This window comes from Camelus bactrianus, chromosome 20 (assembly GCF_048773025.1).
Source record: "Camelus bactrianus isolate YW-2024 breed Bactrian camel chromosome 20, ASM4877302v1, whole genome shotgun sequence".
NCBI classification, from domain to species: Eukaryota; Metazoa; Chordata; class Mammalia; order Artiodactyla; family Camelidae; genus Camelus; species Camelus bactrianus.
The window spans coordinates 22,572,679-22,597,142 of record NC_133558.1 but is presented as its reverse complement, the minus strand read 5'-3'; the positions used below and the strand labels follow the sequence as shown (position 1 = coordinate 22,597,142).

Below are 24,464 nucleotides of genomic sequence, written 5' to 3'. Positions count from 1 at the left end.
GGGGCAACAGAGCAGACCAGGAACTAAGAAAAGCCACCGGACCTAGGGCCTGGAGCTCAGGGATCAGCTCCCAAGTCACAGACAAGCCTCAGGCCAGGAATTCAGTGGGATGATCCCACACTGCCTCCCAGCCCCCATGCCTGCTCTGACCAGCACCTGGCACGACTTCTCAGTATCCACACCTGTAGAATGGGAGAAGGGCGCTCCTCTCACAATGTGCTTAGGAAACCACCCGCCTTGGTGTGGTTGTTTCTTGGGCATCATGAACAGGCTGAAAATTAAGAAAACACAGTGTTTCATCTCTTCCTAAGTAGATCCAGGTGATCCTTTTCGTGGAGGGTGGAAGATGTCAGGCAGAGAGGGGCCCCAGGGACCAGGTAACCAGAGGTCCTGAAAACTTCGAGCCCTCGAGGACCGAGGCACGAGCCCTCCGCTTCTGCCCCAGGTGGGCCCAATCCTGTTGCCCAGGAGATGAGCGGTGGTTTGTGTTCAAATCCCGGAGTCTACTATCTTGGCGCAGCGGGCGGGTGTGCGCGTGGGGTCCGCCCCTCTCCTCTGCGCTGCCGCCCTGGCCCCGCTAGGCCGTCGCCCCCTGCCGCCCCGCCGCGGTGGTACAGCCCGAGCCTCCAGGTGCGAGGCCGCCCAGCCGACTCCAGAGTGGCTGAGGGCCGCCGCTGAGGAGGTGAGAGGCTACGGGGCCCCACTGGCCGGAGCCCTGCTGGCTTGGGGCGGAAGTTTCGGGCACGGGGACAACCCTTCTGGCCTCAGTTTCCTGGTTGAGCTTCCCTGCGCTTCCCCATCCCCGCTCCTCCAGGCTCCTCTGCCCCTGAGCGTCCCCTGAGAGACCTTAAAGCTGCCCACCCTTCTCTTGGCTTGACCAGGTCGGGCGCTGCCGGCCAGGCCCCAGACCCCCCTTGGTCGTTGGAGAACCTCCTTCCTCGCCGCCCACAACGCCCCATCTCTCCCCAACCCAGATTTCATCAGCAAAATGCCAGGCGTGGAGGAAGATGTGCCCCTGAAGGAGCCTGGCGTTGCAGAGAGCCGGCCATGTAAGCCCGAAACCTCAGGACCGACGCAGGAAGACAAGAGCAGCCCCGAGGACCACCCTTCCTGTAGGTCAAGCCCCGCGGGCCCCCGGCCCTCGGGGGTGCTTGGTGTGGGGTCAGGTGGGAAGGAGCCCGCGGTCCCGCACTTGTCTCTCCTCCTTTTGGTTTGTTTGCCCTTCACCATATCTGCCCCCACCCCAGTTTCTACTTTCAGGCCCCATTTCCCCTATTGACCAGAAAATCTTGTTAAAGAAGTGAAGGTAGTTACTTGAATCTGACAAGATTTGAGGCTGAGTTAGTTCAGAGCCGTCTTTGTATTCTTTTATTTTAAATTTGTAGGTGGCAAATGGCAGACACCTGGGGTAGATTTTAAAGAACCAAAATGATCCCAGGTGGCCATCCTATTGCGGCATACTGTGTTTTCCACACTTTGGGTCTGAATCTCACTGGGAGTCATCTTGCATTTCTCTTATAATGATCTCCAGATAATTTAAACAGCCATCAGTCTGAAGGCCTGTCCACCTACTACAACCTGAGTTAAATTCTCGAAGATTGAAACGGGCAAAATTAGTTGGAGACCTTGCTAGAACCGAATCAAATTTTTTTCTCTTGTAGCCACATGGGGTCGCTGCTGGCTAACGAAAAGCGGCAAGTTGGGTGCTTTGGAATCCCGATAGTACTTAATAAGATAGAACCTGATGTGGGGTGAAAGTCACTTTTTTGGTAAAACAAAACAAAACAATCCCAAGCTATTTAAGTTCTTGAGGTTATTTAAATGAATCCATAGGTAACATAACTCTGTAACCTGAAAAACCAAATTCCTCTTCTAGAAAAAGTTTGAAACGGTACATATTAGGTTGACTTGGTTAAGTTACTTACCAAATTATCTTGAAAATTTCTTTGTCCTTGGGATCTGGATTTTTAAAATCTACTTTAGTTACTTTTTACCTCTCATTTCCCTTTGAGCCTTCCTCGTTCCTGAATTTTATAGCTATAGGCATTGCAAAGTGCTGTGGTACTTTTGAGCAACAGAACAGTCTTGTCAAAGCAGGCCATGAGCTTTGATTTGTTGTAGTTGGAAAGTGTTTCTGTGTATAATATTTCCCTCAGTCCTTCAGTAAGCAGCTACAAGCAGCTCAATCTTCCTTTGAAGATTTTCTCTTAGTTCTGATGTTGCATTAGTGAGTTAGCAATAAATCTATTTATGTATTTAACTGTTTTGCCATTTTGGTTGAAACTGAAGACTTCAGAGAGGCTTCAAAAATAAAAGGAACTTCCTGTCCACTTAAGATGTAATTCACTTTAATGTTTACCTAAGGAGAGACTCTGGCTTTTTGGTAAATTTTACAGTCGCCTTTTCCTCTTTTATTTTGAAATATTTCAAATCTGTTGAAAAGTTAAAAAAAAAAAAAAAAACCCACATTGCTAATGTTCTGTTATTTTGTTTTTTCTCTCCTTCTATTATACGTACGTATTTCTTAAAGTTTACAGTCATAACTTTACCTCTAAATACTTCATGTATCTTTTAAGAATAGAGGCATTCTCCTATGAAACCTCTTTTCTGCAATAATTTTATTTTTCCTTTTTACATTTTAAAATCTTTTTACTTATGGAAAACTTAAGCATATACAAAAGTAGAGAGACTGGTATAATGAACCCCTATTTACTCATCACCCAGCTTCAACAATTATCAACTCATGGCCAATCTTAGTTCATTTATATCCCCTCCACATCTTGGAGCCAAATACTTTGCTGTGAACAAATTATGAAGCTTCACTGAAAGACAGTGAGAAAATATGATTTATTATGTACAGCTTCCTTATATATACACCAAGTAATCATTATAACCCCCATCTGTGCCTATTATGTGAGAATGCTATCAGCTAGGTCTGTACTAAGAACCTAGATCAGTGGTTCCCAAATGCTAGTGCTGGTTTGTGACAAAATTCTTAGCAATATTTAGTGATACAAAATAAAGGTATTGCAGGGAGTTTTTCCTAAAGCTACACTGATCCAGTTTTAAGGACTACTCTTTATTCTGACAATATTCCCTTTCTACTTTTTTGGAGGTTAAACTACCTTTTCTTTTATGAAATGATTTTGGTTGTGGTAGAGTGGATTTTTTAAATTTGCTTATTTCATACTGTCCATACTTGGCATAACAAAAAGTTGGCAAGTTGTTGTCAGTTGCTCAAAATCTTTTTGGAAATTTTACTAATCTGAAATCCTAAATTCTGGAAACGACTGCTTTAGAAGACCAGTTACATTGACACTGTTCAGGATCATCTGTACGGAGAATATAACTTTCATCAGAGGCAGGAAGAGGAGATTGGAATCACAATACCCTTGGATAACCATTTTTTTCAAATCATAAATTATTCTTTGCTGCTTTATTTACTTAAGAGTTTTTAATCGGTTTCACTTTTTTTTTTTAATGCAATATCTTCTTAGCCCTCCCTTACCCCCATTCTGGGCTGCTCTAGGTTCTATCATGGGGCCTAGAGTTCAGAAAACAAAAATGACTGGGATGGTTGAATGAGTTTGTGTAAGATCAGTTTGATGAATCTAAATGTGGCTCCTACACAGTAGAATGAATCTCTGAATAAAATAGAAGTTCAGACTGGTGCGGGTTCACTGTTATCCACTGTAAGTTGTTTTTTTTTTTCCTCCAGTTGAGGTATAATTGACATATACTGGTTTCAGGTATACACCATACGTTCCTTTGTCACAGGTGTGATAGATACAGTTAATGATGCTTCCAAGCTGAGCAGTGAGATTGGGATGAATCATGATTTCCACGTGGAAGAAAAAGTTTTGCCTCCAAGCAGGTACAGGCTCTTCTGATTTTCCCCTTTTATTCATTCTGGTGTAGATATTTAGCACTAAGGGCTTCTGACCAGATTTGAGGCATTTTTATTTAATAACGCAATCAGTGTTTGAATATAAGCCATAAAAGCTCTCAGCACTTTAAACAGAAGAGTAATAAGTTAATACTTATTAGTATCAGAGGGTCAAGAAGCAAACTTTATTTAACCAGTGAATAAACCCAAGTATTTAAATTGTTTTTTTTTAATCAAGTAGAATGGGATATATTTGATAATTATTTATTGTTAAGATGTTCACTTTGGGGTCCCAATTAATAATAAAGTACTTAGGGTAGATTTCAGATCTCCTCTGGCAGATGTGGAGGAATTGGCCTATAGTAGTTATCTGTTGCTGCATAACAAACCACCCCCACACTTAGCGGCTAAAACTGTTCATTATCTCACAGTTTCTGTGGGTCAGGGGTATGGGCATGGTTTTTGTGTGCCTCTGGCTCAAGGTCTCTCATGAGGTGCAGTCAGTCTGTTGACTGTTGGCCTGAGCCAGGCCCCCCACTCCCCCGGTTCCTTGTCATCTGGGCCTCCCCACAGGGCAACCAACAACCTGGCTGCTGGCTTCCCTTATTCAGAGTGAGAAAGCAAGGGAGTAAATGTATAAGAGACTGAGACTGTGCCCAGGACAGAAACCAGCCTTTTTGTTACCTAATCTCAGAAGTGACATCCATGGCCTCTGCTACATTTTGTTTTCTGGAAAGGAATCCATAAACCCAGACCACACTCCAGGGTACAGGATTATACCAGGGTGTGAATACCAGGGATCACAGATCTTTGGGGTCGTTTTATCCATTGCCTCCCTCATTGCTTCTATCAGTAACTCTTTTATGTGATCACAGATTAAACAGGCACAGATAAAAAGATTGATTGTTTTTAACTCTCTCTCACCTCATAAATCAGCTTAATTTGTGAATCAGGATCAGAACCCTGTTGATAAATAATGTTCTACCCCCTGCCTCGCTGTGTAACCTGCTTCAGTGTCTGCAGCCTATGAGCAGAGGCCAGGCAATGGATTAGGGCCACAGTTTGCTCTGGCATGGGACTATCAAGCCTTATTTAAAAAAATTTTTTTGGAGGGGGAGCAGAATTAGGTTTTGTTTTTATTTATTTTTTTAATGGAGGTCCTAGGGATTGAACCCGGGACCTCATGCATGTCAAGCACACACTCTACCACTGAGCTGTACCCACCCCCTCATCAAGCCTTATTTTTTATTCTTCTTAGTTATATTGACATTGCAATAAGTAAATAAGAACCATTCAGTAAGTATGACTTGTATAGCTCTGCTGGTTTACTGGCGGTTAAGTGGGTATATTCAGTATCAGATGTTACATTTTAAGATAATTCTACTTTCCTACCAATAGATGGATATGTGATGGCAGCTTGTGACTAGTCAGTTTCCTTGTGATTTGTCAACTTCAGTTACTAAAGTGCTTGTTGTCACAAGTTGCTGCCCATTATGCTCTGACTTGCCCTTGCTAGCAGATGTCCATGCCAAGCACAGGTTCTCAGGGAACAGGTCTTCACCAAAACCCAGACCTTCTAGCATGTCTGTCACTGCTTAGATATGACAGGAGAACAAATGAGTAGAGGAAATGAGAGAGGGAGAAATGAAGCAGAGGAAATAGTACTACTCACAGCTGGGTAGTACTATTTCAAGTAAGGTAATAAAAAATTTATGTCAAGAAAAATGTTGAAATTGAGTTTGAGGTTACTCTTTATTGGCAGTTGGTTTGCTTTGGGCTCAGGATGATGTTAATTACGATTGTAGGTTCCTAAGGGAAATCCCACGTTTGGGCATTCATTCATCAGGCATTTATTGTGTCCTTAGTATGTGGTGGACAAAATGCTGAATCCTGGGGATAGATACAGCTACAGCTATAAGTAAACAAGGCACTTGTTTGTAGGAGAGACCATTGAATAACAGAAAATGACTGATAAGTTCACACATAGCTGTGTGTATAGAGTTTAATGAAAGTTCTCAGCTGCCCAAGCATCAGAGAAGATTTATCTACGGAGGAAGAATTTGCCTGCTGAAGACTTGAGTCTTAGAGGTGGTCTAGGTGGGAAAGAATGCTCCTGGCAGAGGAAACATGTTGGAGGCAGAGTGGTCGTAGAATATGGTATGAGCTTAACAAATAACTTGGTGTGGTTGAGCACAAGGTAATTTGAGGCAGAAGATCAATTGGAAAGGAGGCAGAGCAATATCAGGAAGAGTCATATAAGCCATTTATGCTGCTGGTGACGGGAAGCCCTAGAGAACTCTAAGTGAGCATGACCTCATGATAAGAATTGTATCTTAGAAAAATAATTGATTTTTGAATGAATTGGTGGAGAACAGATTAAGAAGGGACAAGATTAAAGGAAGAGGGGCCGGTTAATGGCCTGTTGTAGTAGTTCAGGTAAGAGAAAATGTAGGAGGGGATGGATTCCAGAGACATTTAAAAAAAAAACAATTTATGGAACTTGGAAGATGGATAGGATAAATAGGATGAGGAGGAAAGCTGTAAGTACAATCTGGTACACAATAGAATAGATTATAGTTGGTTACCTCTGATTCATATTGGTGTGTGGGGAGAGGAATTTTGATTTTTGTTTTCATTCCTCTTTGTATTGCTTGTTTTTTGTTTTATAAGGAGCTTGCATTACTACTGTACGGAGGTACTGGGAATGAACCCAGCATCTCGTGCATGCTAAGCAGGCGCTCTACCGCTGAGCTGTACCCTCCCCTTAACTACTGTATTTTTTTTAAGGGGGTACGTTTATTTCAAGAAAAGTAATGAGTATTTGGCAGTCACTAGGTGCAGCCTTGGAATTTTCAAATGATTCTTTTTCTTCTTATTAGTCTAACTGCAGAGGTCGGAGACCTCATTTAAATAAGCATTCAGAGAAAAATTGCTTCTTAAAAAATTAATAGACCAATTTTTAGAACAGTTTATTTTTACAAAAAATGATGGAAAATACAGAGAGTTCTCACCTTCTTACTCTTCTCCAGCAGTTTCCTGTTATCTACATCTTATATTAGCATGGTATATTTGTTACTATTGATCCAGTATGAATATATTATTAACTCAAGTTTACATTGGGGTTCAATTTTTGTGTTACGTATTCTATGGGTTTTGAAAATCTATAATGATATGTAGTCATCATTTCTGTATCATACAGAGTAATTTCACTGCCCTAAAAATCCCATGTGTTTTACATATTTGCCCTTCCCTTCCTCCCCTTGAGGCCCTTGGCAACCACTGATCTTTTTACTGTCTTCATAGGTTTTCAGAATTTCTTATAGTTGGAATAATACAGCATGTAGCCTTTGCAGATTGGCTTCTTTCATTTAGCAATATGCACTGAAGTTTCTTCCATGTGTTTGAGGGGCTTGCTAGCTCATTTCTTTTTAGTGCTGAATAATATTCCATTGTCTCGATGCACCACAGTATATTTATCCATCACCTACAGAATGACATCTCGGTTGCTTCCAAATTTTGGCAGTTATGAATAAAGCTGCTATAAATGTCCATGTGTACATTTTTGTGTGGCCATGTTTTTGGCTCCCTCACTTAAACACCAAGGAGTGCCATTGTTGGATTGCATGGGAAGAGTATGTTTAATTTTGTAAGAAACTGCCAAGCCATCTTCCAGAGTGGCTGTACCATTTAGCATTCCTACCAGTTCCTATGGCTCCATGTCCTTGTGAGCATTTGGTGTTGTCAGTGTTTTGGATTTGGGCCATTCTAATAGGGTGTAGTGGTACCTCATTGTTACTTTCATTTATAATTCCCTAATGAGATGTGAGGTTGAACATATTTTCATATGCTTATTTGTCATCTGTATTTCTACTTTGGTTCAGATCTTTTCCTGTTTTAAAATTGGGTTGTTTTCTTATTGTTGAGTTTTAAGAGTTCTTTGTATATTTTGATATAGTCCTTTATCAGATGTGTGTTTTGCAAAGATTGTAGCTTGTCTTCTCATTCTCTTTAAATGTCTCTCACAGAGCAGTTTTTAATTTTAATGAAGTCCAACTTACCAATTTTTTCTTTCATGGATCTTGCTTTTGGTGTTGTATCTAAAATGTTGTTGCCAAGCCCAAGGTCACCTAGATTTCTCCTGTTATCTTCTGGAAGTTTTAGAGTTTTATGTTTTACGTTTAGGTCTGTGATCTATTTGTGGAAGCTATAAGGCCTATATTTAGATTCATCTTTTTGCATGTGGATGTCCAGTTGTTCCAGCACCATTTGTTGAAAAGACTGTCCTTTTTAATTGAATTGCCTTTACTACCTCTTTTTTTTTTAAGGGGGAAAAAAGACTGATGTTTCTGACTTCTGTGACTGGCCACATGGTAGTGCCACTGAGGTTGGGAATACTGGAGGAGCAGGTTTGGAGAGGAAGACGGTGAATTCAGTTTTAGACCTGCTGATTTGGGAGTATCTACAGATAATCGGGTGTTATCACAGAAGGAAATCCCTTTCCTAGATTTTACATCTACAAGACAATGAAAGATCATTTAGTTCATTGCCATATGTATACATAAAGGGAAACTAAGTCTCATCTTTTCTAGGCTAAAGGCAGAATCAGTGTTAAAGTTCCGCCTGACCTCTGCTCAGCTTTCTTCCTAGCAAGGGGAGGGCTGCTCTGGAACCTGCTGAGCCCTTCTGAGAGGCAGTGCTTGGGCCCCTGACATCCAGGTCTAGCCCCAGCTTGTTAACTCTGCTGACATCCAGACATAGCTCCTGGCTTTCCTCTGTCAGTGTAATGTTGGTTTTTTTTTTTTTTTTTTTGTCATATCAAATGTTATTTGGGGTTTAGGAGATAATGACCTTATGGTAGTTTCTGAGTAGAGAAAAAAGTAATTGTTCATTTGGCCCTCTTACAGTCTGGAAGGCAGAGTCAAGGAGACAATACACAATGCCTTTTGGGATCATCTGAAAGAGCAGCTATTAGCTGCTCCCCCAGACTTCAGCTGTGCTCTTGAACTTCTAAAAGAAATTAAAGAGGTAAGTGACCGACTTTCCATTTGTAGACATCCTCAGCTTACTGGAATGTCAGTGGCTAGCAAACCCTAACAGAACATGGTCCATAAATCAGAGTCTAATCAAGAAATGGAAATCACATAGTAATTTCTTTTTTTTTTCCTTTTTCAGTTTTATTAGGTAAAATTATTACGGTTTGACTGCATACATACATTATATTGCATGTAAATACATATATACAATATACGGCACTTTTTTTAGTTTACATATATGTACTGATTATTTCTAAGAACAGATTAGAACTTTGGCTTTTTAAATGTAGTTATCAAAGAATAAAGCCAGCCACAAAATAAGAATCAACAGAATGTGGTAATCCAGTCATAAAGGACAGTCAAATATGCTTACACATATTCAAGAAATCAGTCATCTAAGTTATAAATAATAAGTAGTTCATTTATCACACAGTAATTTCAACAAGGAACTTTTAATATAAAAATTATTATAACAAGGAATTGGAGAAATGAAGGCTTTGGATTAGTAAGAAGCAAAACTCTACTGGAATATCCGATTTAAGGAGAATCCACCGTACAACTAGGGCTGAGTTACAACACCCAAGGATTCGGTTCTTCCTTTGAAAGGCTCGGCTGTGCCAGGGGAAGCTGCTGGCCTGCGTGTGCTGCTGAGCACCGGGCACTGCAGGAGCCGGGTGCTGGAGTAGTCGCTTGTGCTGCGGAGCCTGGCACTGCCTGCAGGAGCCCAGCACCCGAGAAGCCCCTCAGGCTGTAGGAGCCAACTGCTGGCAGAGCCATGCAGACTACGGGAGCCTGCCATGGCGCATTCCAGAACCAGGAGGAAAAGCTCTTGCCTTTTGCACTGTCTTTCTATTGTGTGGTAGACACACCCTAAGGTGACCCCCAGTGATCCCTCGTATAATCCCCTCTCCTTGAGTGTAAATGAGACCTGTAACTTGCCTTTAATCAATAGAACCTGGCAAAGATGATGGGAGGTCACTCCGAGGACTGCATTTCATTATGTAAGACCTTAGCAGACTGGAGAACTTCCAGCTGGCCTCGAAAAAGCAAATGTATGTTGTGAACTGCTTATGGAGAGGGCCACATGGCAAGGAAATGCAGGTGGTCTCTAGGACCTGCAGGCAGCATCCAACCAACAGCTGGTAAGAAGCCGGGGCCTTCAAGTATACAGCTGTAAAGAAATGAATTCTGTCAACATTGCGAATGAGTTTGGAAACAGATCCTTCCCCAGTTAAGTTTCCAAATGAGAACACAGCCAGCCAACACCTTGACTGCGACCTTACAAGATCCTGAACAGAGGATCTGGTTAAACTGTTTCTGGACTCCTGACCCATAGAAACTGAGATAACAAATGTATATGCTGCTTTAAGCCCCTAGTTTGTGGTAACTTATTATGCAGCACAGAAAACTACTTAATGGTGCCATCTACAAATGAAGCTTAAAATTGTGCCATGTGGTAAAGGAAAAATATTTAAAGGAATTAGTCCATTTTCTCAGAGCAGAGAAAAGAAGGATGGATTTGAGAGGCAGTAAATTGATAAATGTCACATTCCATTCCTTTGTCTACTCAGCTTCCATATTCACCCTTCTTACACACATTCGAATTCCTGAAAAGAACCCTGTCGTTACCTAGTAAGACATGGCTATCTGTCCTGCAAGTTTCATCCTTTCTTCAAAATGAGACTCACAGTTTCAACAGTTGTTATATCCACTGCTGTCTGTAATATTCCACAAACTCAGTCACGGTCACACTGAACCTTCTGTTACCTACAGGCCAAATTGTAAAGTTAACTTCCAACAACCTATCTATAAAATAATAATGGGAAGGAGAGAGAAGAAAATGGTTAGCATGTGCAGATAAACCCATGCCTGTAACAAGCAAAGGGAAAATCTGTGGTTTTGTTTCTGTAATTGGTCAAAGGCTATAGTTGATACCTGTGGCTTCCTTTTACTATCCATTCCATATTCCCCTGTCCTCAGCTGTTGACGTCCTTTACCTGGCGGAGTGTCCCAAACCTTCACTGCCAAAGAGTCCGAGTCCTCAGGCATTTTGCTTTTGTTGTTTGTATGCTGTGGTTTTCCATTAACATTTATTGTTGGGTACGGAAGGACCAAGAGGCACCTCAGGATCTTCTGGGTTCCAGACGCAGTCCTTGCCCCACTGTGTAGCAGCAACCTGCTTTCTCCTTGGTACTCAGGAGCAGTTATTCTCGTCAGTAGAGTATCTCCTTTTGACCTTGTTGGTCCAGTGGCACAGGGAGCCCCAAGTGACCTGGGGGCAGTCTCATCTTCACATTCACTGGAACCAGTGCAAGCATTCCTCCCAAATCAGCAGAGCCCATAGTTGTCAGGGTGGGAAACGGAAATTCTGTGAACAGGTTATTAGGTATAATCGTGAGAGGGACCAGTCTTACTTTCACTCCTTGATTCCTGGGACCGTGTATTCTGGATTTGGGGACCAGCACTGTATATTGGTTTTGATGCAAAGCATATATTTATTGCACCTTGTAAGATAGAGCCTCTTCCTTTCAGGATATTGTCTCTCAACGCTGTAATTGAGTCTTTAATAAGCCATTCCACTTTGCAGTTAAGACCAGTCGATTCTCCATTGGAGGGGTGTGGGTATGAGCCCATTGCTGCACTTTCTTGGCTGTAAAATGAATTCCTAGATCAGATGCATTTCTATGGGGCATGCCAGGACCCAGGCATTCTGTGAGCATGTGGATGTCAGTGCTAACAGAAGTACTGCGGACAGGGAAGATAGTCCATATCCAGAACGTATGTCTAGTCCATCGAGGATGAATCTCTATCTCTCAATGATGGAGGAGGGCTAAAGAAAGTGTCTGCTACTAGGTGGCTGGCTGATCCTCCCTGGGAATGGTGCCACACTGCACACTTAGTTTAAAATTTTTAAAATTATGTTAAACATAAACTTTTTACCATTTTAATAATTTTAAGTGTTAAAATTCAGGGGCATTAAGTATATTCACAGTGTTGTGCAGCCATCACTGCTCTCCACTTCCAGAATGTTTTCATCTTTCTGTACAGACACTCTACCCATTAAACAATAAACTCCTTGTACCCCTCTTCCCCTGGTGTCTGGTAGCCTCTATTTTACCTTCTGTCTTTCTGAATTTGACTACTTTGGGTACCTCATATAAGTGGAATCATACAACATTTGTCCTTTTGCATATGGCAACTTTCATTTGGCATGTTTTCAGGGTTCATCCACATTGCATTGTGGATCAGAATTTCATTCCTTTTTATGGTTGAATAATATTCCATTGTATGGTATACCACATTTTGTTTATCTTTTCATTTGTTGATGGATGTTTGTGTTGTTTTTACATTTTTGCTATTCTGAGTAGTGCTCTGAATATTCGTGTACAAGTCTCTGAACATCTTTTCTCTTACATTCTTTTGAGTATATCCCCAGGAGTGGAATTGCTGAGTCATAGGGTCATTCTGTTTAATTTGTTGAGAAACCACAGTGGCTTACCATTTTACATTCCCACCAGTAATGTATGAGGGGTCCGATTTCTCCACATTTTCACTTATTTTTCAATGTTTATTTTCCTTTAAAAAAAACTGCAGACATCTTAGTGGGTACAAGGTGGAATCCCACTGTGGTTTTGATTTGCATTTCCCTGATGCTCGTGATGTTGAGTGTCTTCCTGTGCTTGATGCTGTCTTACAGGTCTTCTTTGTTTACTCAAGTCCTTTGCCCATTTTATAATTGAGTTGTCTTTTTGTTGTTGAGTTGTAAGAGTTCTTTAGATATTCTGGATACTTGTGTTAAAATGATTTGCAAATATTTTTTTCCATTCTGTGGGTAGTCTTTTTCTTGATAGTGTCTTTTGATGCACAAAAGTTTTAATTTTAGTGAAGTCCAATTTATCCAGTCTATGGTTGCTTCTGCTTTTGGTGTCATATCTTGCCAAATCCAAGATTATGAAGATTTATCCCTATTTCCTTCTAAGAGATTCAGAATTTTAGCTCTTATGTTAAGGTCTTTGATCCATTTTGAGTTAATTTTTTTTTATATGGTGTAAGGTAAGGTTCAACTTCATTCTTTTGCATATGGATATCCAGTTTCCTCAGCACCATTTTTTGAAAAGATTGTCCTTTCCCCATTGAATGGTCTTGGCATTGTTTTCAAAAATTATTTGCCCATATATGCAGGTTTTACTTCTAGGCTCTCTGTTTTAGTCTGCTCTCTGTGTCTGTCCTAGTACCAGTATATGCTTGGGGTCTCATGGGCCATTTTCATCTGATGATGGATTGCTGTGCGGCATGTCCAATCTCGTGGCTAGGTAGGTCAGACAACATTACCTGGTGTCCTATGGTGAGGTGTTTACTTTCTGCGAAGGCCCAGGAGGAAACCAGAAGCTGTTTCTCAAAAGGCAAATAGTTATCTGCAGAAGAGGGCATAGATTTGCTCCCAAATCCTAGAAGTCTGTGCTGTGATGCTTCTGTTGTTGCTTGCCAGAGGCTCAGTACAGCATCCTTACTTGCCAGGGACACTTCAGGTGTCCTTGAGTCTGCTGGATCAGAAGGCCTAAATGGTAGAGTGGCTTGTACAGCAGCCTGAACTTGCTCAGAGCCTAGTCTTACTCTGGTTCCACTTGAAATTGGCAACCTGGTGAGTAACTCTCAGTAAGTGCTGCAGGAGCAAACTCAACGTGGTGTGTGTTGCTTTGAAAATCCAGAGCCCAACTAGTGTTGTGGGTTTTTGTTTTTTGTTTTTTTTTTCCGTGAGGTTGGTTTAAGGTGTAGCAATTTACCTTTCACCTTGGAGGGGATAGCTGACACCTTCAGACCACTGAAACTCTAGCAACTTCACTGAAGTGATAGGCTCCTCAATTTTTGTAGGGATTATCTGCCATTATCTAGTTTGCATGTTTTTCTAAAGCATCTAAAGTACTTGCTACTTCCTGCTCATCAAATCCAGTGGCCGTGTGGCCATTTGAGTTCAAACTTCACTTATGGTACCAGTTTTGCATCAGTGAGGGACCAGTCAGGTGAAAGGAACCACATAGTAATTTGAACAGAGAGAAGTTGCTGTGCTACAGGAGCCTGCTGAGAGGAGGACCCCAGAGCCAGGGAGGAAGACCTCGTCCTCTTGCAGGGCTCTCACTAGCACCCTCTACCAGCAGAACTTAAACATGGGCCAGCCGGCAAAGGCTCAATACTTAAAGGGCCCAGCTCCACTTTCACAGAGATGGCACTGAGGGGTAGATTGGAACTGGGAGGCTCCAGATTGATAAGTGGCATAGTTTGTCATTTAAATCAATAGTATGGAGCAACTTTTATTTAAGATGAAGCTGACTGTTGGGATCTTGCTGTGACCACACAATATTCCTTTAAATTAAGCAGCCCTAAAAAAAACCCAAACTGCTGGAAAAATGAAAAAACAAAAACAGCAAAAAAAAAAAAAAAAAAAAAATCCCCAGCCCTATCCCTCACTACCACCCTATTCTGTGTGTTACAAAGGCACAGAGATGAATGAGTCTCTGTCCACAGGGAACTTATATTTCTGGGTCAATAGACTATTTCAAAGGACTCTTAACAGTTCCTTTGCTTGTTTCATCCTTGCCCTGTGAAGTAAAATAATCTCAGAAATGCTTGCTTTGGTAGGTTAAGAGTACCTCATCACCATGTGACAGTGTGCATTTTATGTTTGTTGTACCTTGTGTTTCTTTTTACCATACTTCTTGGTTTTGCTCATCTCTTTATCTCGTTCTACATAGAAAATGATACACTACTGCTATAACTGATCCCCTAAAGCCTTGAACTATCATTAGCCCCTAAACAATGATAAATAACATCCTGTAGGAAATTTAGGGACCAGACTTCTTGATCCTTAAAAGACACAGGCTGGGATTTCTTTGGCTAAAGGTGCTGGCCACTAGAGAAAGGCTGGGGCTCTAAACAGAACGCAGCTCCTTCTATGACTTTCTTTCCTGGGCAGATCTTGCTGTCACTGCTGCTGCCACGCCAGAACCGCCTACGAAGTGAGATAGAAGAAGCCCTGGACATGGACCTCCTCAAGAAGGAAGCAGAACATGGGACCCTGAATGTCCCTCATCTCTCTAAGTACATTCTCAACATGATGACTTTGCTGTGTGCACCAGTTCGAGATGAAGCAGTGCAGAAACTGGAGAACATCACAGACCCTGTTCGCTTACTGAGGTGTGAAACTTGACTGCTGTTTCTTGAAACCTGCCTCAGCCCCTGGGCCAGGCACTGGGTTGCAGCCTCTGTCTGGGCTGGCGCTTCCCTACTGAAGACCTGACTAACTCCTCTTTTCTCTGGCCTGTTAGCTTTTCTTTTCCAAAGATGGCCTTAGATTGATCAGGCCCCCTGTGTACCATCCTACCATAAATCACTGGAGTATGAAATCCTTTATTCCAAGGAATTCAAACCTCTCTTTCTCAGGTTTTCTCATTGCAGTTCACACAATGAGGGGACAAGGATGGGAGGTTATCCCTTTTTCATAGCTATAGAAACCAAGACCCAGAAAATGGAAAAAAAAAAAAAAAAGTGACCCCAGAATATTGTCAGAAATAGCATCACCTCTAACCCGACTTCCCAGGGAGATTTGTTGGCATGCTGGTATGTCTCCTTCCAGTGACTGCCTTTCTTAAGAGACAACAGAATGGCTGTTGTGGAATGGTCTGAAGGCCTCAAGGTCCAGAGACTTCTCTGTTCCTAGCTCTGCCACTCACTGTCTCAGGGCCTTGGGTCCTGGACCACAGTGCCAGGAGGCAGGACTGAGTTGGTTTTAAAGCCCCTCCTGACTCCAGAGTACAGTGACTGAATGTGCCGTGGGTAGGTTCCCCTCTCATTGGATTTCCTTTCCTAGTATAAATCTCCCATTTCCTCCTGTGCCAGGGGGATCTTCCAGGTTCTGGGCCTGATGAAAATGGACATGGTGAACTACACTATCCAGAGCCTTCAGCCCCAACTGCAGGAACATTCCATTCAGTATGAACGAGCTAAATTCCAGGAACTCCTCAACAAGCAGCCTCGTACGTATATGATTAGAGGGCAGGAGTGGGAAGTAAGACTTTGAGTCTGACTTTTATGACATGAGAGGGTATTCTGCAGCTTTGAGGAACAGAAAGTTTCTTCCTCAAGTAGGGGCAGCAGAAAGAAGAGTAATCTAAGCCAGAAAGACCCCCCACCAAGCACTTACTTACCAAGCAGGAGGCATCTTGCACCTTAGTTTTGAAGCCTCGGGGATGCAGATGCTGAGAGTGCTCGCACATGCTCTTCCTGTCACAGGCCTCCTCGATCACACCACCAAATGGCTGGCCCAAGCAGCGGCAGACCTCTCCATGCCGCCTCCCTCCTGTCCGGACACTCCCAACTCCTCCAGCGGGGTCAGCTCCTCTCCAAGCGAAGCAGCCATCAGCCCAGAGCCCCTCAGCCCCGCAATGGTCCTGTCCCAGGGCTTCCTGAACCTCCTTCTCTGGGACCCTGAAGATGAAGAGTTCCCGGAGGTAGGACTTGTGGGGCATTGCCCTGTGGTCGGATTCAGGACTTCCACGAGGACCTTCCTCTCCTGACAGCCTGCTCTGCCTGCTTCCCCAGACCCTGCTGATGGATAGAGCCTGGCTGCAGGAGCTGGAGGCCCAGCTGAACCAGTTAACCATCCTGGCCTCAGTCTTGCTAGTGGCCAGCAGTTTCTCTGGCAGCGTTCTGTTTGGCTCACCTCAATTTGTGGATAAGCTGAAACGTACAACCAAAGCCCTGATGGAGGAGTTTAACTCCAGGTGAGGTGCATGGATCTTTTTTTAGAGTAATGATGGGTGGTTTGAGGACCCAGGCAGATAATGAAGGATTGCTTATGTTCCACCAGAAACCACAGAAACGGTCCTTTGGAACCATCCACAAAGATTGTTCATATCTTTCCATAAGTGGTCTTGAGGCTTATGACAAAGAAAAATAAAACTTTCTTCCAAAAGGGTAGTATGGAGGACAGTTTACTACAAAATGATTCATTACCTTGTTTGCTATGAAGGAGTCCTGATCTAGTTGAGTGGTCTGGTCGTAAGTATATCTAGGAGTTGACCAGTCAGCATTATTGATTGAATATCCACTGAATGCAGGGTGTCACCCCAAAGGGAAAAGAGGCATCAGAAGGCCAGGTTTGTCATTGTAGTTGGTGAGAGTAGGACAAACGTCCATGGAAAATGCCCAAGAAAGTGTTAGAAATGTGTATGTGAAAATAAATTCCATGGGGCTAAAAAATACTGATGGATAGCAAGCTCCTGTCCAGAGCTGAATTTATATAGTTAATCTTGTTTTCTAAGAAGAACAAGGTAACATATGTAGAGAAAAGTCAGTATCGAGAGGGTGACAGTGAAGACACTGAGCCTACCCACTGGGCTCTGTGCTCCCAGGGCCTGGAGTGAGGGCAGGAGGATGGGTGGGGGCCCAGCCTCTGGTACAGAGCTTCCCGGGCTCAGGGCCACCCCTTGGGTACCAGCTCACTCTCCTTCATGGTCTAGGCCTGAGGAGGAGGCTATGGTGACTGTGAGTGAACGGGTGTCTCAGGAAATCCATCAAAGCCTCAAGAACATGGGCCTTGCTGCTCTGAGCAGCGACAACACCGCATCTCTGATAGGACAGCTCCAGAATGTCGCCAAGAAGGAGAACTGTGTCCGCAGTGTCATTGGTGAGCGCGCATGGGGGGTGGTGAGAATACTGAGGGGAGGGAGAGGCAGATCCCGACCCCGGAAGTCGGTTTCTGAACTGGTTAACAATAAAAGGCAGGATGATTGGGCAAGGCACTGTGTAGGTTTTAGTTTTTGTAAAATGCTGCGTTGAAAATACGTCCCTTTTAGTTTAAAGACTGACTGTGCAGTTCTAAGGAATAGTTGCACCCAAGAATTCATGACTTCTAGGTGTGGCATACTGGCCAGCCAACCTGGTTAAGTCATCTCTGGCCTTCTGGGTCATTTTTGGACTGCAGTCCAAGACATGTGACATCCCCCCCACCCCACTGCCAAGAAACTGATGCTGAATTAGGCTGGAGGACATCTTCCCGAAGCAGGAATTTCCTGTCCCATGTTGGAATGGAGGCTGTGAACTTGACCTTGCTCTTAACCTCTGCCATCTGATGGGTCAGTCTAAGATTCCCCTGTTATGTCAAATACTAGGATCTAACTGATGGGATACAATCTTTTGAATCGAAATTCACTAGCCCACTAATTTTTGATCTTTGCTTTGTCCTTAGGAACTAGGTAGCAGCCCCCTTCCCAAACAAAACAAATTTCCTTATCTCTAGGTGAGTGGGTAGGTCAGTGACTACCTCAGTTAACTTAGAACTTGGGTGAGTGGCGTGCAGGGGCAGTGTTTTTCCCTGAAAGTTGTTAGCCTTCTCCCTTCTCACTGTCTTCTCCTGCTCACAGATCAGCGGATCCACTTGTTCCTTAAATGTTGTCTGGTTCTTGGTGTGCAGCGTTCTCTGCTTGACCTCCCTGGAGGCCTGACTCTCATTGAAGCAGAACTGGCAGAACTTGGCCAAAAGTTTGTCAACCTAACACACCACAATCAGCAGGTGTTTGGCCCCTACTACATGGAGATCTTAAAAACGCTCCTTCCCCCAGCTCAGGCACTGGAAACAGAAGTGGAGTCTCTCTGATGGCACCGACTCCAAGCCCTGGCTCCTTGGACCCAGGAGAGAAGCCCATCATTTTTTTTGAGGGGACGTCATCAGTGACCAGCAGGGCAGCGAGCCCTCTCTGCTTCTGCGGCCAGTACACCACTCTGTAGTGACCAAGCATGTAAACACCAACTGGCCCAAACTCTTGCTAATAAACTTCTGAACTGCAAGCAAACCTCCACTCTTACTGTGCTGCAGCTGTGGCCAGGCCCTGTGTCCTCGACCCCCAGCTAGCCGAGAAGCCGGCAGGCCCCTGTTTTTCCCTAGATGCTCCCTTCAGCACACAGAGCTGAGAAGCCCAGACACCAGGTAGTAATGTTATTTTCTCTAAGGGTAAAGCATTTCTCTGAGAACTGGGTGTAATTATCCAAAATGTGAGTATATGGGCTTCTCTGGAAGTCAGAAATTTGTCCAGGTTAGTGCAGGATTGGGCATGATTGAAGAAAGTGGTTAGAAACCTCATTTCCACGACCAGATTCCCCTGAAGGTTTCAAATGAAGCAACAAGAAGGCGAGAACAGAAAGCCTCCACTTCCTCTTCTGTCACAGGGAGTCTGAAGCGGGGAGCCTGCTGGGGCCATGTGAGAATGGATGTTGGCCGCTGGCTAGCATCCTGCTGAGGACAGGTTTGAGTTCGTGGGCTTTCTCTCCCTCTCCAGTATCCGGTTCAGGCTTGGACAGTTAGGTTGGTGCCTGACTTGGGTCAGGCTTATCCTTGGTCCTGATCTTTAGCGGAGTGAGTCTCCTGTTCCCTCATGTCTGAGCTTAGCACCCCATTCTTCCTGACACAGGCGACATGCACTTCCAGTCTGGGATTCTAACTGGCAGTTGTGGTTGTGAGCTGCTGCTGGCATCACAAATGAGGGATATTCTCTGAAGGACTTGGCTTGTCTCCTGGGGTTGGAGAGATCCAGCCCCTCATTCTCAGGCTGCCTGCAGAGACCAGCCCTGATGGAGCCTGGCTGAAATGAGGAAATGTCCCTTCAGAGTCGGCCCTTTTTTGGTATTGGATAGAAGAGAAAATGGAAATTCACTTATGTGCTCTCAAGGTAGGGTGAAGAGAAACAATGTTCTCAGCGTTTCAGGAGGTGGAGGGAGCTGAATATAATAGGCTTAACGTAGGAAGACTAACAGAAGAGGGTTAGAATTCCCTTGGCCCAGGGTTTTCTCCTAATTGACTTCCTTTTAGAGAGAAAGCCTAGGTGGGTGACAGAGCCAGGCCAACAGTGTGAACTTTACTATGACCAGAAAGGCTGGAGGGCCTAGATCATTCCATTTCCAGTCTTGTACCTAGACATCCTCGGGTGGAGAAGCCCAGGAAAAGGGGTATGTTTTAATAAACAGTGAGGCTTGCCTGGATGCGTTCTCTGATGTGCAGCTATTAATTTGGATTTTTTAAAAATCCACATTTTGGAAGCCTCATTGTCTTAGAGGCAGAAGTGCTGTCTCTGAAGTGGTGCCTGACCAGTGGTGCAGACCCTGGGCTGACTGTAGAACTTTGCTTTGTATTTCAGTTAAAACTTGGAGTGATTGATTTCTTAGACATTTTGAGTTGATTTTCTTGTGCTTCCACGTAGAGGAGACAGGGATCCTGACCTAAACAAGGGAAGATAGCTCCATTCAGTCCTGCCCACGGTTTGAGGGATATATATTTAATAAAATTATGGTAAAATACACATAATATAAACATTTACCATTAGAGACATTTAGTACATTGCCAGTGTTGTGCGACCCTCACCACCGTCTAGTTCCAGAATATTTTCATCACCACAAAGGAGATCCCACACCCATCAAGCAGTGATGTCTCATCTCCTCCCAGGCCTCTGGCAACCACCAGTCTGCTCTCTATTTCAGTGGGTTTTCTGACTCTAGATAAATGGAATCGTATGAGGTCTTCTGTGGCTGGCTTCTTTCACCTAGTATGTTTTTAAGATGCATCATGTTGTAGCATGTGTTAGAACCCCATTCCCTTTTGTGGCCAAATAATATTCCATTATATGGATATACCACATTTGTCAGTTGATGGATATCTGGGTTGTTTTCACCTTTGGGCTTTTGTGAATAGTGCTGCTATGACTATTTGTGTACAAGTTTTTGTTTGAACATTTGTTTTCAATGCTTTTGAGTATCTACTCATACCCAGGAGTAGAATTAGTGTGTCACATGGTAATTCTATATTTAACTATTTAGAAACCACTAAACTGTTTTCCGCAGTGGCTGCACCACTTTATAGTCTCACCAGCAATGTATGAGGGTTCTGATTTCTCCACATTTACACCAACACTTGTTTTCTTTTCTTAAAGTATAGGCATCTTGATAGATGTGAAGTGGAATCTCATTGTGGCTTTGACTTATATTTCCCTAATGGCTAGTGATGTTGATTATCTTTTCATATGATTACTGGGCATTTGCATATCTTCTTTGGAGAAATGGCCATTTTAATCCTTTGCTCATTTTTGAATTGGGTTGTTTTGTTACTGTTGTTGAGTTATAAGAATTCTTTATATATTTTGGATACTAGACCCTTGTCAGATACATAATTTGCAAATATTTTCTTTCATTCTGTGGGTAGTCTTTTCACTTTCTTGATAGTGTCCTTTGATGCACAAAGGTTTTAATTTTGATGAAGTCCAATTTATCAGGTTTTCTTTTCATGGATTGTGCTTTGGGTGTCAAGTCTAAGCACTCTTTGCCTAGGCTTAGATCCTAAGGATTTTCTTCTGCATTTTTTTGCTAAAAAGTTTGGTAATTTTGTTTTACAATTAAGTCTGACCCATTTCAAGTTAATTTTTTGTATAAGATGTGACACTTAGGTTGAGGATTTTTGTCTTTGTTGTTTTCTTAGCTATGGCTATCCAGTTGCTCCAGTATCATTTGTTGAAAAGGCTATCTTTCCTCCATTGAATTGCTTTTGCACCTTTATTCAAAAATCAGTTGGGCATATTTGTATGGGTCTCTCTGTGGGTTCTCTGTCCTGTTCCATTGATCTATGTGTTTTTCTCTCTCACTATTGACTACTGTGGCTATATAGTAAGTCTTGAAAATTAGGTATCCTGATTTCTCCACTTTATTTTTCTTTTTCAAAGTTGTTTTAGCTATTCTAGTTCCTTTGCCTTCGTTAGACTAATCTTGTCTATATTTACAAAAAAAATATGCTAGGATTTTGATAGGTATTACGTTCAACCTGTGTATCTGTTTGGGGAGAACTGACATTCTAACTATGTTGAATATTCCAATTCATGAATATTATATATATCTCTAGTTATCTAGATCTACTTTGAGTTCTTTCATCAGCATTTTATAGTTTTCATCATACAAATCCTGAACATGTGTTTAGGTTTATACTTTAGGAATTCATTTTTTGAGTGATTATAAATGGTATTTTATTTTTAATTGTGGTGTCCACATGTTCATTTCTACTATAGAGAAACACAGTTGGCTTTTATATGTTTACCTTGTATCTTGTAATCTTGCTTAACTTATTTTAATAATTTTTTGTAGATTCCTTGGAATTTTCTACATAGACAGTCATGTGATCTGGAAGTAGAGACAGTTTTATTTCTTCCTTTCTGTTATGAATGCTTTTTATTTCCTTTTCTTGCCTTATTTTACTAGAACTTCCAGCATCTTAAGACTTGTTCCCAGTCTTAGAGGGAAGACATTGTCTTTCACCATTAAATACAGTATTGTAGATTTTTGTAGATGCTATTTATCCAGTTGAAGAAATTCCCCTCTGTATTAGTCTTCTTATTGCTACTGTAACTAAGTGCTACAAATCTAGTGCCTTCCTTGAGACAGTGGACATTTATAATCTCACAGTTTTGAATGTGAAGTCCACAGTGGTGGTTGGGGCTAAAATTAAGGTGTAGGCAGAGCTGCATGGGGCTCTAAGGATGTATCAGTTTCCTATGGCTGCTGTAACAAATCACCACAAACTGAGTGGCTTGACAAAAATATACTCTCACATTTCTGGAGGCCAGAAATCAGTTCATTGGGCTGGAATCAAAGTGTTGGCAGGGCCATACTCCCTCTGGAGGCTCTAGGGAAGAATCCGTTCCTTGCCTCTTTCAGCTTCTAGTGGCCGCTGGTGTTCCTTTAAAGACCTGTGGCTGCATTATTCTAATTTCTGCCTCCACGGTCACATGGAGATCACATGGTCGTCTTCTGTGTGTATCTAATTTCCTTCTACCCCTCTCTTACAGACATTTGTAATTGGATTTGGGGCCCACTCACATAATCTAGGATAATTCCTCATTTTAAGATCTTTAATCACATAGGAAAAGACCCCCTTTTTAAAACAAGGTAATTAATAAGGTAATTGTTATGGATTGAATTGTCTCCCCCACTTCCCCCCAAATTAATATGTTGAAGTCCTAACCCCCAGTACCTCAGAATGTGACCTTATTTGTAAATAGGGTCATTGTAGATGGTTCTTAGTCAATGTGAGGTTATACTGCAGTTGTGTGGGTCCCTAATCCAATCTGACTGGTGTCCTTATGAAAAGACACATGCCACATGAATAGATAGAAACATGTATAGAAGTACAGTAGTGTAGAGAATCAGGGAGATGCCATCTACCAAGGTTACCAGTAGCTAGAAAAGCGGCATGGAACAGATTCTCCCTCACAGCCCTTAGAGGTAACCCACCCTGTGGACACCTCTTTCAGACGTCAAGTAAAACAAATATATTGTCTGTTTAAGCCACTCAGTTTGTGGTGCTCCATTACAGCAGCCCTAGGAAACTGCTAAAGTAACATGAACAGGTTCTAGTAATTAGGACCAGGTCTTTGGGTGGCCATTATTCAGTCTACTGCAGCGGAAGAATCTGTCCTGGACCTTTCCAGCTTCTAGAAACTGCACATTCCTTGGCTGGTAGCCCCTTCCTCCATCTTCAGAGCACATCACTACCACCTTTGCTTCCATCACATCTTCTCTCTTCTTTTGACCTTTCTCCCTCCCTTTTTAAATATTGATTATATTGGGCCCTTCTAGATAATCCAGGATAAATTTTTCTGCTCAAGACCCTTGATTTTAATTACATTTGCAAAGTATCTTTTGCCACATAAGGTAACATATTCACAGGTTCTGTTGATTAATTAGGGTGTGGACATCTTTAGGGAGCTATTCTCTATTTCCATTTTTATGAGTTTAAAAATCATGAATAGGTGTTGAATTTTGTCAAATGTATTTCCATACCAATTGATAAGATAATGTGATTTTTTCTTCTTTAGCTTGTTAATGTATTGAATTTTATTGATTAATCTTCAAATATTGGCCAGCCTTGCATCCCTGGAATGAATTTCACTTGGTTATGATGTATAATTCTCTGAATTCCATTGGCTAATGTTTTGTCATGGATTTTTTATGCCTATATTAATGAAGGGTATTGGTCTATAGTTTTCTTGTTTTGTATTTCCTTTGTTGGTCTTGGCATCAGGGTAATATGAGCTCATAGAATGAATGAATTAGGAAGTGTTCTTCCTTTTGTTTTCTGGAACAGATTGTGTAGAACTGGTGTTAATTCTTTAAACATTTGGTAGAATTCTTCAGTGCAATCATCTGGGCTTGAAGATTTTTTTTTAATTGTGGATTGAATTTTTATAGTGCTACTCAAAGTATGTATTTCACATTGAGTTGTGATAGTGTGTTTTTTGAGGAATTGGTCTATTTAGTTTAAGTTGTTAAATTTATGTGTTAAGAGTTGTGTGGAGTACTGTTATTACCCTTTTGATGTCTGCAGGGTCTGTAGCGAGGGACGTTGTTTGATCCTTGACACTGGTAATCTGTCTTCTCTCTTTCCTTTTTTTTTTTTTTTTAATTTTATTTTATTGAGTTATAGTCAGTTTACAATGTTGTGTCAATTTCCAGTGCAG

At 42.3% G+C, this 24,464-nt stretch overlaps 1 protein-coding gene across 1 annotated transcript in view; it reads left to right on the top strand.

The window, feature by feature from the left end:
• TCP11 (t-complex 11) overlaps positions 1-22,649 on the top strand; it is a 132,202-nt gene extending 109,553 nt beyond the window's left edge. The window contains exons 3-11 of the mRNA XM_074348544.1: positions 975-1,112; positions 3,778-3,874; positions 8,791-8,911; positions 14,891-15,111; positions 15,814-15,950; positions 16,207-16,424; positions 16,516-16,697; positions 17,436-17,602; positions 18,339-22,649. Coding sequence (XP_074204645.1) covers positions 975-1,112; positions 3,778-3,874; positions 8,791-8,911; positions 14,891-15,111; positions 15,814-15,950; positions 16,207-16,424; positions 16,516-16,697; positions 17,436-17,602; positions 18,339-18,571 — 1,514 coding nt within the window. The 3' untranslated portion in view covers positions 18,572-22,649. The remainder of the gene's footprint in view (positions 1-974; positions 1,113-3,777; positions 3,875-8,790; positions 8,912-14,890; positions 15,112-15,813; positions 15,951-16,206; positions 16,425-16,515; positions 16,698-17,435; positions 17,603-18,338) is intronic.
• The last annotated feature ends 1,815 nt before the right edge of the window (positions 22,650-24,464 follow it).